We start from the raw sequence: 13,361 nt of genomic DNA on the forward strand, positions 1-13,361 counted from the left end.
AGAAGATTAGCGCATCAAGCACCAATCCATATGCAAAAGAACCTCCTCAGGATACTGTGAAGCCTCCCTCCATTAGCATTCCACACCCTGGGAAACTCTTACAGGATGACTCAGCTCAACCCCACCCCTCCTGAGTAGATACAAATGACCTGCCAACATCTTTTCCACACTGTGACACTGAGAGATCTCTGTCTTTTGGTGCTACACCTCTGAAGATGCCAGCCACAGCTGCTGGCGAAACGTCAGGAACTACAATGCCAAGACCACGGCAATACAGCCCGGAAAACCCACAACAACCATAAAATACAGAACACTTATATTTCATATAATATGTAGTGTAATGTAAATTTATACTACATATTATATGAAATATAAGTGTTCTATATTTGTTGCGAAACCTTTTAAAATATTTTTGAATACAGCGTAATAATGTAATTCTTATAATAACAATTAAAAAAATATATAGAGCCGACTATGCATTCCTTCACATGGTAACTGCATTCACACAAAGCTCTTCATAATCCATTAAACAGAATGTATATATGAGCTAAATTTTATATAAGTAATCATTTAACATTACCATCATTCAAACCTGCAAACCAATCTGGTGTAAAGTTGCCAATATTTCTGGATGTGTGTGGCATCAACCTGTAACTGAAATAAAATGGCACATTTTTCGTATACGGTTGGTCAACTATATGGTAAAACAAATGGATGATGCAATACCTCTCATGTGGTCTGTAATTCTGCTCCCAAGGAGGGAGGAAAAAGGGAGCGGGGAAGAGGGGAGAAAAAAGAGGAAAAAAGCTAAAACATCTAGAGATCCACTCTGTCCAACGGAGAACAGCAGGCACCCAGCCACACATACCAATCCCATCTAGACACAGGAGGTCCAGTCCATTTCTTCATTCAGTTCCATAGGTGTCAACGTCTGTAGGTGGTAAATCTAAAATACTTCCCTTTTCTGTAAGAGTTTACACAGGTTTTTTTAGTCTAATACAGCTCTTATGCTCACAAATTCTAACTTTGACAGGTCTGGTAGTCATTCCCACAGACATTAGGTTACAAGGACATTCAATAATATAAATTATTCCCCTAGAATTACAATTGCTGAATGAGTTAATAAAAAAGGTCTTTGTACTGGATGAATTCTGAAATGTTTTTCTAGTTATTGCACAAGCACATCCTGCGCAGTGTCCGCATGGAAAAAAGCCTTTAGGTGTCCTTCCATTTCCATAGCTATTCTATGTACTAAATAGCTTGACCCTTGTAGCATCTTCATCATTGGTGACATCACAGCACCTCTCTTATTTTTGTGCATGCCTATATCGATATAAGGGATGATTTTTTTTTTTAAGATTGAAAAGGAACACATGGAGAAATCTTTGCATAGGGAAGCCTAAAAGAGGAGCAGTTCCTCCTCATCCAAACTGGAGACCCTTGACCAGGCTGACCCAAAGTCAGGTGGTAGAGGTCAGTACTGGCATGGCAAACTGACCTCTGTTGTGACAGAGCCCAGAGCAGCAGAGACTATTTGTTTTCAAACCACATTGCTTTTTCTGGTACCCGAAGTGGCCATCTCCCCTTCCTTGAGCCACCTGGGCTTTTGCATTTTTTTTAAAAAAATCATCAGTTTCATATTGATAGATGGACCTAACATTGTAATAAAAGATGCAACTGGTTCTCTGAATTATGCATAAGAGTTGTTAAAACTAAAGATAGGCTTCTCTGAGAATTGGACTTGGACATAGGAGGGTAAACATTAGCTAAGCCTTAGCCTTTAAGGAAAGGCTTGCATTCTAGTTGTGCAAAAAAGGACCTACCATTTACCCTCATATGATAGGCCAAAATGGCTGCCAGATGGATCTTCACAGAGGAGTTAGAGAATCCTTGGTTCTTTAATAGGACCAGATAATCTAAAACAGCCAGCAAGGGAGCCAAAGAAGAGGCTAAACCTTGTGCAACTGCCCAAAGGGAGAAACGTTTCCACTTCCCAGGTAAGATTTTTTGGGGAAAGGCTTTTTAGCCTGTAAAATTATGTTTCTGACCGGGGAAGAGAACTCTTGTTCATCGTTGTTCTTCTGTGCATCCACACATGGGACTGTGCCTTCCCTCATCTCCCTCTCATGACTTTAACACTCAGCAAAATGGTGAGAGAGAAGACATCAGCAATTGTAATTGCCCGTTATTGGCCAAGATAGGCTTAGTTCTCCACCCTGTCCGGAATGCCACAAGGAAGGACGTATCGGTTTCCGCTGTCACCAGTCCTCCTTCAGGACAATGTGGTCTTTTACTATGACATAGACTCTCTGAAGCTGTAGAAGAGTTAGGGCAGTTGTGTCCCAATGACACTGTGAAGACTCCAGTCCAATTTCTTGACTTTATTCCCTGGGCATGTACACTATTGGAATTCAATAGTAAACACCAATTCTTCCTTCTAATACATTTATGTAGTGGTACTAAACATACTAGTTTTTAATATATAATCCCACTTTGTATGATTAACACAAATTTAATTTTTAGTTGGATACGCCGGTGAATGCAAAAGGACCTGTAGAACTCTGGCTGATGGATCTATTGAAGATGCAACAGTCTTCATTGCACTGTGTAATTCGAGCAGCATTTTATCAGATTAGTGATCCAGGGTACCAGCTGCTGAACTTCCTTTACCATTTTCCAGCACAGGTAAGAAATACAAAAGCAGTTTGTAGAATAACCATACTAGCAAGACAGGGATTGGCCTGCATGCTGAAAAAAGAACAAAAAACTTAATGGGCTGACACTTTTCTGTGCTGAGGCTTATGCATTTACATCAACTCACTGTTAAGTTCTCTTGATTATTAGTGAAATCAGTTGCTTAACAATGGCTGGACTGTATTCAAAACCATTTGTTTTACCTGAAGATTAACATATGCTTGATGACAGACATACTTTATCTGTGATATAATAGCTAAGGATGAGAGAAAATAAGGAAGGGAAAGAGCAATTAAATAATCTTTATTGTTACGGGCATATATCAGATCAATTGAATGGTATGGTTGTCAATTTATTTATTAACTAATTATCTAAAAGATTTTAGGCAAAGGAGGACAGAATGGGACAGATAATGATGTGCTCAACAGAAGTAACAGTTTCTCCCAGTTCCATTTGGTATTGTAACAGTTTGGGGAGTTGACTTCACCTTCCTGCATAGCAAAGGGAATGCTTTTGCCTTTTACTGAAAAAACAAAAGCAAAAAACAGAGCCATGGAAGATTTGTGTTGTGAGAAACACAGCCTCTTTATTTTCATGTGGTCTGATACCTGAAGTATTGTTAAGAGAGCCTGTAATGATTAGTCATCCACTTATTTGTGAAAGCACAGTTCATTTGTAGTTCAAGAGGGAGCACTGGACAGGAGGGGCTAGACAATATTCCAACATTGAGAGCTGTTTACTGGAAGCTTTCCAGCAAATTTTCAAAATTGTTTCCTTGTATTTGGGGGCAGGTGGGGAAGGGGGCAATAGGGTCATATTTATGCCATAATGGGTTTCCAGAAGAGTAGGTTTTGTATTAAGTTATCTCCTTCATTGTCAGAATGCAATAAAAGAATAGCCAAATTTACTTATGATCACCTTTGAAACATACAAACTTCTACTTACAAAGAAAATTCCATAGCACAAACCTAGTTGTTAATCACTCCAGTTAATCACTTTAAATTAGGCTCAGGGCGGATTACAAATACAAATTATAATTTTAAACTATGAGCTGTTGGGACATTACTTACCTAAAGTGGAGTGCACTATTAATGTTCATATGTATTTCTGATTAATTGTTTGTTAAATTTATAGGTAGGGTTGTTGGGAATTCAGATGCTGTGGACACATGATTCAGAAGAAGCCTTAACCAATGCAAAAGATGACAGGAAAGTCATGTCAGTAACCAATCAGAAATTTCTGGATATTCTAAATACTCTTATTGGCCAGACTACTCATGATCTTTCCAAGTTTGACAGAGTGAAGTTTGAAACCCTTATTACCATTCATGTGCATCAGCGTGATATATTTGATGACTTGGTAAAGTATAAATATTAATTTCTGAAACTTTAATATATTTTATATCTGACCAATGTGATCGTCACAGGTTCCAATCAGAGCCTGTAATGGATCTGCTTTTTGATTAGCACATCATCACAAGCCTCTAATATTGTAATGATAACATTAACAATTTTTTCATTACAACCTCCCCCTCCCCCAAGTGCACTTTTAAATCTATAGTTTCTCAGCTTCAGAAAAGTCTTTAGGCAGTTTGTTTTCCTTCAAACTCCACTCTAACAGTTGCTTCTTCTAAAACTCTGCAGACAGTAAGGAAGCTTATATCTTGAGATATTCTCCCCATCCCAGCATTTTACAAAGTTTTGTTCTGTCCTAGAAATAGAACATGGACTAGGAAGAGCCCCCAAAATGAATCTAAGCAGCACAAAGGAAAATCCTATGAAATAAGCACTTTAAAAAAAAAGCCTAGAGCAGATATTTTTGTGATCTTTTCCTAGGTCTTCTAGGGGAGCATGAGCTACTCTGCAGTATCCAGTGAAATGCCTGTTGGAGACCCTTGTTTTAAAGCAATAGCTGTGATCTCTTCCTCATTTAAGTCCACCAAATTATGAATAATAAATTATATCTATACATTTTTGGTATTATTCAGGTTGCATTTCCCCCTCTTTTTAAGGTTAAACTGCATATCAGATCGGTGACTGATTTTGAGTGGCTAAAACAGAGCAGATTTTATTTTAAGGAAGATCTGGATCAGACATTGGTATCTATTACTGATGTTGATTTTGTTTACCAAAATGAATTTCTGGGATGTACAGATCGTCTGGTCATAACACCTTTAACAGACAGGTGAGAAGCAATGAATTATTTAAAAACGTGCAAACAATACTGAATAGGAATACTCCAAACTGAGGGCCTGACCCCTAATTGCTGCTTCTGAATATTTTCCAAGGATTAGGTTTAAGGTTTAGACATGTGCATCCTCCACACTTGGTGAAAGTTTAAGCATTATTAGAATCCCAAAAGTAAATTAAAGATATACCATCTCATGTTTAAATATTTTTGTGAGCTGCTACCCTGCCTGCCGCACCGCTGCCACCTTCAGCCACCTTCCCAATTGCTGTGGGGAAGGTCTCCCTAAGCCTCAGATAGGTCAGGGGAGGGGAATGCACCACTTGGTGGTTCCTCCCGCCCACTGGGTTAAGCACTTCCTTTGCTGCAGTCAGGTTACCCCAGCTTTTTCCTCCCTGGCCTCACTGGGAGCCCTCCCTTTATTGCACCCTTCCAGCCCTCCCCTCCATGAGGCAGGCAATCTGTCTTCAAGCTGCCCTGCTCCCCTGTGCTCCCACCACTTGCACCTGTGTTGCCTTCTTGTGACGGGCTCTGGTCCTGTCCTTCAGTGAAGTGCCCCACCTCCCTCTCAAGTCAGAGCCCAATGGCTTGCCAGCATTGGGGCTAAACTAATCCCACCTTCCTTTTCGGTGGGCTCGCTTGGCATCTCACTCGTACCCACCCCAGCATCGTCTGGCTTGGCCCTCCTGCGGTGCCTGGGTGGTTCCTGGGCTTCCACAGAGGCTGTGGCATCAGTGCTGGCTGCTGCTGCACTGCCACGTCTCCCAGCTGGGTTGCAGCTTGCCACTACCACGTCTCCACACCACCTAGCTGGCTGCCCAGTTTCATTGGCTCTCTCCTGCCCTCCAATAGTGTGCTCTGCACCACCTTCAGTTGTTGTGGGGGGTCGGCTAGGCAGCATTCAGGCTGGCTGTGCCTGACCCCACAGCCTCCGGGCACTGGCGGGGAAGCATTGTCACCACATCTGGAGCAGGCGTTGATGGCCCCAGACACACCCTCTTCATGGATCCAGGACATGTAGTCTATGTTTGTGTGACTGCACCCAGGACAGTGTCAGCTCGTGAAGCTGAAAGGAAGCAGGGTGAGGTACCATCTTTGGATGCGAGGGTTATTGTCTTTCATCTGGGCCATCCACAGGAGGCAGACATGGTTGGTTACCAGGGTTAAGGAATTATTAGTGAGGTAGAACTGAAGAGCCCTTATTGCCAACTTCACTGTCAGTGCCTCCTTCTCCACTGTCACATACTTGGTTTCCGCGAGTTGCAGTTTCCTACTGAGGAATAAAACCAGATATTTCTACTCCTGTACCCCCCTATCTCCACATCTGAGGCATCACCTGCACCAAGAAAGTGTCAAGGACGTCTTCCTTGGTGTGGACAGCAATGCCGGGTTGCAGGAAACTGCCGCTATAGAAGCACACACACACACACACTATGAAAAGTGTATGAAGTTTATTTACAGTGACTATAATACAAGCACTCACAAGACTGACTGACATAAAGCTCTGCCAGACTTGTGTAACCAACAGAGGGCGCCACATAACAGTATTGCACCCCTTTAGTACACATTGCTTAATCACAGGAGATTACACCAATTAAACAATCAAGGAATAGTTGCTGACTCACCATGACTGAGTCTAATTATCCCTGTGTATCACATGACATGCAGTCATGTGACTTACTACCTGTCAGGCTAGATCATTCTGATCTAGCCAGCTGTCACTGACAGTAAACAGTCTCAACACTCCTCCCTGTTTACAGAAGTGACTCCCAGGTAACTCCTGTAATATTTAAACTTTTCAACACATAAACTCTTGGTAAATGCATCAGCAATGTTCTCATCTGTGTTACAATGTTCTAGGGTTACAAACTTGTCACCCACAGCTTGCCAAACCATCTGATACCTGATTAGAATATGTCTGCTGCAAGCTTTTATTCCTTGCCCGCTTGCAAACTACTCGCTTGGCAGCCACCCAATCCCTGTTACAAGGGTTAGCACTTTGTTGACATAACCAGTGCACTGTCAAAAACACATCAGGTCTACTCCAGCATGCTAAGTAAAGTAATGCCCCGACCAAAGATAAATATTGCCTTTTGCAATCTAACTCTTGGTCCTTAGGCTCTTTAAGGTATCCAGTAGTCATGGGTGTACTTACAGGTTTGGCATCTGTCATGCCATATTGTTCCAACAACTTCATTATTTTCTGCTGTTGGCATAACTCATAACACCCTTCAGGATTCTTTGTCACATCCAAACCCAAATAATGCTTGATGGGACCTAGGTATTTAACCTTAAATTGACAACTTAGTTCATCTTTGAACTTGTTCAATGCTTTGTCATTCTCACAGAGGTACAATAGATCATCCACAAACAAAACTATAAATTCTTGGAACTTTCTCCCTGTTTGCTGAACACACACTTGTCAGCAATCCCAGCAGTAAACCCTATGCTGGACAACTTAGTGCTTATACACTTGTACCAACATAATGCACTTTGTTTCAAACCATAAATTGATTTGTGCAACTGCAACACCAGTGTTTTGTTTTGTGGTTCAAACCCCTCAATCTGATCCATAAATAATACTTGATCCAGATCTGCATTAAGGTAAGCAGTTTGGAAATCAAAATGATGCACATCAAGATTTTGCAGACTTGCTTTACACAATGCTAAACGTAAGGACTCTGCCCTCACCGTGGGCGCAAACACTTCATCAAAATCTGCACCTTGGATTTGAGAAAAACCTTTGGCCACTAATCAGGCCTTCCTTTGATAACTACCATCTGGCAGCTGTTTAACCTTGTACAGCCAGCGACAACCCACAGTCTTTTTTCCAGCAGGCAATTTTGTAACTGAAAACACTTTATTTTCTACCAAGGAGTCATATTCAGACTGCATTGCGGCTAACCAAGCCTCTTTCTCAGGACTTTCAAAACTCAGTATCTCCTGGAATGATTTAGGCTCTGGTATGTACACATAATTAACAGATGCTGTAACCTTGGCATCATAACCATACCTAACAGGACAGCCTTTAGTGCGCCTACTTGACACACAAGTTGGCTGTATGTCAGCTTGCTGCTGTACACTACCTCGTGCATGTTCAGAGGCTTTTTGACCTGGAGAAATTGCCTCTTGCTTTATCTCCTGCCTAGCCTCAGGCTGCTGCACATCTTCAGCCTCGTTAGTAATGGGTAACACAATTTGACTCTGCTCCTCCCTTCCATGTAGTTTACCCCAATTTCCATGTTCATTAAAGTTAGCTGATTTGCTGAAACTTAGCTGTTGTTGCGAATCTGCAAACCTGTAAGCTTTCATGCCCGTTTGATAGCCCAAAAACACCAATCGTTTGGACTTGGGACCACCTTTTCTCCTCTGAGATAAAGGAATATTCACTGTTGTACCAAACACTCTTAGGAAATCTGTTTTAGGCTTTTTTCCAAACAACATAACGTAAGGGATTTGGTTAATTGAGCTGGACCACACACAGTTGCATATGAAACAGGCAGCACAAATTGCTTCTGCCCAGAACCTCTTGTTCAGATTTGAATCTGCCAACATAGCATTCATTACTTGTTGAATCAAACCGTTTCTCCTCTCAGCTACACCATTCTCAGATGGTGTGGCAACATTTGCAACTCTATGGTAAACACCTCGGTTCTCCAGCCAATGTTTGAATTCTTTTGACACGAATTCACCTCCTCTGTCAGTTTGAATAGCAGTTAACTCTTCACCAAGCTGCTTTTCTACCCTGCAGCACCAATGTTTAATAATTTGGTATACCTCTGATTTATGCTTCAAAGGATAAATCCACCCAAATCTACTATAATCATCCACTAGACAGAGTGCATACTTTAGTTTTGTGAAACGCTCAGGATAAGGACGAGAAACATCCATATGAACCAATTCTAAAGGTCTTGTGGTCACCCTGGTACTGGCTTTTGCCACGGGGGACGCTTTTGCCTTTACACATTTGCATACCTGGCAATCAAGGAAATTGTTGCAGCTTTTTACCTTCTCTGTTCCCAGACAAGCTAAAGTTTTGTTAATTACTTTGTACCCCATGTGCCCTAGCCTACGGTGCAGCAAATGAATACACCCATCATGGGGACTCTTATTCATAACTACTTGAGCACCTGCTGGCACATTCTGAACCATATACACATTATTGTTTAGCTTCCCAGTCACTAACACTTTATCCCCCTTTGATATGGTGCATGATGTTAGTGAGAAGGACACAGTAAACCCTGCTTGTGTTAAACAAGCTATACTAAGCAGATTTGATTCTAGTTTGGGTACATACAATACATTATGGAACACATGTCCCAATGCTGCGAAGTCAAGACTTCCTTCTTCTGCAACTTGCACTGCACTGCCGTCAGCCAGGTTCACATGACTAAGTTTAGAAGGATGAATGTCACGGAGCAAGGTTCTATCACAACAAAATAGCCGTGATGCACCAGAATCAAGCAACCAATCATTATGCGACACTTGGCTCGAGATCACAAGCCTGCTCTTGGGTACGTTGTCAGTTTCATCTGGAACCCTTTTCTTCTTGCTCTTTGCCTTTAACACCGGGCAAAACTTACGAAGGTGGTTTAATGAGCCACAACCAAAGCAATGCCGATGAATAGTTAAAGTGAACTGCTTCTCCTCTTCACTTGCACTCGGCTTGGAAACATTGCTTGAGCTGCTCCAGCTGTGCTGAGTTTCCTTATCAGGTCTCTTGGAACCGTTCCCAGACTTGGCTCCGTTCCCAGCCTTAAGCAAGGACGATTCACTGGCTGCCAATCGCTCTGCAAACTCAAATATACGTCCTGTAATATGCTGCAAGGACAATGTAGCCAGGTCTTGAGACTCAAAGGCGGCAATTAATGGAAGGTAAGTGTCAGGAAGTGATGAGAGTAAGATTAAGACTTTGTCCTGCTCAGTAACAGTCTTCCCTCTCAAAAGTAGCTTCTGAAAACACTCTGCCATGGAGTTTATGTGAGTCTTTACACAACCTCCCTGGGCCAACTGCATCCGGTACAGCTTCCTGGTAAGAGATATAACAGACCCAGCAGTCTGCTGCAGATATATCTCTTTCAAAGTGTCCCAGGCTGCTTTTGCGCTGGTTTCATTAGCCACATGTACAAGCTGATCATCTCCCAGGCACAACACAATGGTGGCAAGAGCCTTCTTGTCTCTCACCTGCTCTGCAGGACTTGGCTGACCAGGAGGTGCATCCACACTTTCCCACAGCGACTCCCTGACGAGGTAGTGCTGCATCTTCAGTGCCCAGATGCTGTAATTACTGGAGGTGAGCTTGTCCACCGGCAGCCCCATCTGGATCTGTGCCATGCTGTTGTCTAGGACAGGAACCAGGGCTGGAACCAAAACAGGAACCTGGAGCTCTTCCTCTTCCTCCTCCTCCTCCAGCACACCTTCGTGAGTGGACAGGTTTCTTTCCGTCTCCTCCTTCCTTGCTGAAGGTAGCCACTCCTGGCCTCTCTGTTGCCTTGCCTCTTGAATGCAGCTCACAGTTCACTGCCCTTGAACCCAGCACCACAGCCGCGTTCTGGGCCCATAACCCTGTCAAGGACATCTTCCTTGGTGTGGACAGCAATGCCGGGTTGCAGGAAACTGCCGCTATAGAAGCACACACACACACACACACTATGAAAAGTGTATGAAGTTTATTTACAGTGACTATAATACAAGCACTCACAAGACTGACTGACATAAAGCTCTGCCAGACTTGTGTAACCAACAGAGGGTGCCACATAACAGTATTGCACCCCTTTAGTACACATTGCTTAATCACAGGAGATTACACCAATTAAACAATCAAGGAATAGTTGCTGACTCACCATGACTGAGTCTAATTATCCCTGTGTATCACATGACATGCAGTCATGTGACTTACTACCTGTCAGGCTAGATCATTCTGATCTAGCCAGCTGTCACTGACAGTAAACAGTCTCAACAGAAAGGCCTCTTGGAGTCTGTGTTGCAGAACACCAGGGACTGGGAGAGCGCTTTCCACAGGGTCTCAAAAGCCTTTTCGCGTTGGGCATTCCACTGGATTTTGGCCAGCTGGTCCTTCTTCAGGCAACAGAGGCTGGACTGGCTGGCAAAATGAGGGACAAACTTGCTGTAGTACCCCACTAGCCCCAGGAACTGGTGCATCTGGCATTTGGTGCAGGGCTGTGAGCTTTGCTCCAGTGTTGTCACCTTTTCAGGCACTGGACAGAGTTTGCCCTGGCCCACCTGGTAGCCCAGGTAGGTCAGCTCTCAAAATCTCACTCTGCTGTTCCAGGGATTAGTCCACACACAGTCTGGCTTCATTCAAGTCTTGGAGGACTGTCCAGATGCTGCATATGCAATTCCCAGTCAGGGCTGAAGATTATTATGTCGTTGATGTAGGCTTGAGCAAATTCCTGGCAATGAGCTAGCATATGGTCGAATAACCTCTGGAATGTGGCTGCAACACCATGCAGACCAAAGGGCATCATGGTGAATTGAAACAGCCCCTGGGGTTGGTGAAGGCCATCTTTTCCTTATTGCTGGGGGCTATGAGGACCTACCAGTAGTCTTTTGTGAGGTCCAGCACAGACAGGTACTGGGTGATCTATCTGTATTTCTGATCTATCAGTATGTTTGCTCGGGGCATAGGGTAGGTGTCGAATGCCTCTATCTCATCAACCTGGTGGTAGTCAACGTAAAACCTCACAGCCCCATCTGGTTTGGCCACGAGCACAATGGCCTCCAGGCACTCTGGGACGGTTATATGACCCCAAGTTGCAGCATGTCCTCTACTTCCCAGGCTACAGTGTCCCACTACTTCTTCAGTAGTGGGTGCCACAGGGTATGGACCACCTTCCCTGGGGGTGTGGTGATGGTATGAGATATCCCACTAGTGTGGCCCAGCCATTGGGAAAAGACTTGGGGGTTCTGCCTGAGGACCTCTCATACGTGTTTCTGCTGACTTTCCGATAGTCCCCCTTCCAGCTGGGGTCCCTCCCCCATGTCGGGCCTGGAGGCCTCCGATAACTCACCTTCCGGCAAATCCAGGGGTTTATCCACAAGCTGGTAGTAGAGTGGTCTCAGTTCTCTCCAGTCCTTGAGATTGTTGATATGCAGCCTCTTTCACTGGCGCCACAGGGGCCCACACTGGACCTTATAAGAGAGGGGTCCCAGTACTCTCGTGATCGGGAAGGGGCCTTGCAAGGAGTCTCCTGGGCCTGCAGCCATTACCCATTGGCTCACCAATACTTGGTCACCAACCTGAAGGTGGTGGTACTTGGCCCTCCTGTAGTAGTAGTTTTTCTGAGCTTGTTGGGCATCAGCCAGATGTTGCTGGGCTTTGGTTTGTGCTGTTGCCAGGCAGTCCTGCAGGTCTTGGACATACTTTAGGGTGGGCTGAGCCACCCCTCAGGTCAGGGGCCCCTACTCTTCTTCCACCAGATAATAATAATAATAACATTCAATTTATATACCACCCATCAGGACAACTTAATGCCTACTCAGAGCAGTTTACAAAGTATGTCATTATCCCCACAACAAAACACCCTGTGAAGTGGGTGGGGCTGAGAGAGCTCCAGAGAGCCATGTCTAGCCCAAGGTCACCCAGCTGGCTTCAAGTGGAGGAGTGGGGAATCAAACCCGCCTCTCCAGATTAGAGTCAAAATACCCCACAAATGCAGAATACCCCACAGCCTCCAGCCATAAACGAGCTCGAAGGGGGCGACGCTTGTGCATGGACACTTGTGGGGTCTCCATTACCGTGAACAGCAGGGGTCTATGTACAGGTCCCACTGGTGAGACCAGTCATGGGCCATCATTCTCAGCATGACCTTCAGTGTATGATTAAAGTGTTCAACGAGGTCATCTGTTTGCAGGTGACAGATACTTGTAAAGACCTGCTGCACCTGCAGCATCTGGCACAGCTGTTTTGTCAGGTTGGCCATGAAGGGTTTACTGCAGTCCATTAAAATCTCCCGGGGTACTCTCACTGGGGCGAAGAAGTGAAGCAAGACACAGGCCACTCCCAGGGCCTTCATGTCCCACATGGGAATGGCCTCTGGGTAGCGGGTAACATAATCCATTAGTACCAGGACATACCGTGCCCCCCTTGGGGTTTGGGGCAGTGGCCCCATAAAGTCCATGGCAGCCCTCTCAAAGGGTTCTTGGACTACTGGTAACAGATCCAAGAGAACTCTGGGTGAAGATGTGCTGGCAGAGGGGGCAGGACTGACAGTATTGCTTCACATCTTTACTCAGGGCCGGACAGAAGAAGTGGGCCACAACCCGGGTTGTGGTATCCAGGGCCCCTTGATGTCCAGCTCAGGGGTGGCCTCAGGCAGCCATCAGCACTTCCTGGTGGTAGTTTTCAGGCACAAACAATTGTTGCATTTCCCTCATGACCCCTCTTCTGGATGATCTGAGGTAACTGACCTGCTAGCTGTGCATCTTGGACCATGCCTTCACTCACCACCGTTAGCTTG

The 13,361-nt window shown here is 44.4% G+C and overlaps 1 protein-coding gene across 1 annotated transcript in view; it reads left to right on the top strand.

The window, feature by feature from the left end:
* Positions 1 to 13,361, top strand: part of DNAH8 (dynein axonemal heavy chain 8) — a 406,563-nt gene that overhangs the window by 176,589 nt on the left and 216,613 nt on the right. The window contains exons 37-39 of the mRNA XM_054978191.1: positions 2,524 to 2,685; positions 3,829 to 4,053; positions 4,706 to 4,878. Coding sequence (XP_054834166.1) covers positions 2,524 to 2,685; positions 3,829 to 4,053; positions 4,706 to 4,878 — 560 coding nt within the window. The remainder of the gene's footprint in view (positions 1 to 2,523; positions 2,686 to 3,828; positions 4,054 to 4,705; positions 4,879 to 13,361) is intronic.

The sequence above is a fragment of the Eublepharis macularius genome, chromosome 1, assembly GCF_028583425.1.
Source record: "Eublepharis macularius isolate TG4126 chromosome 1, MPM_Emac_v1.0, whole genome shotgun sequence".
Lineage (NCBI taxonomy): Eukaryota > Metazoa > Chordata > Lepidosauria > Squamata > Eublepharidae > Eublepharis > Eublepharis macularius.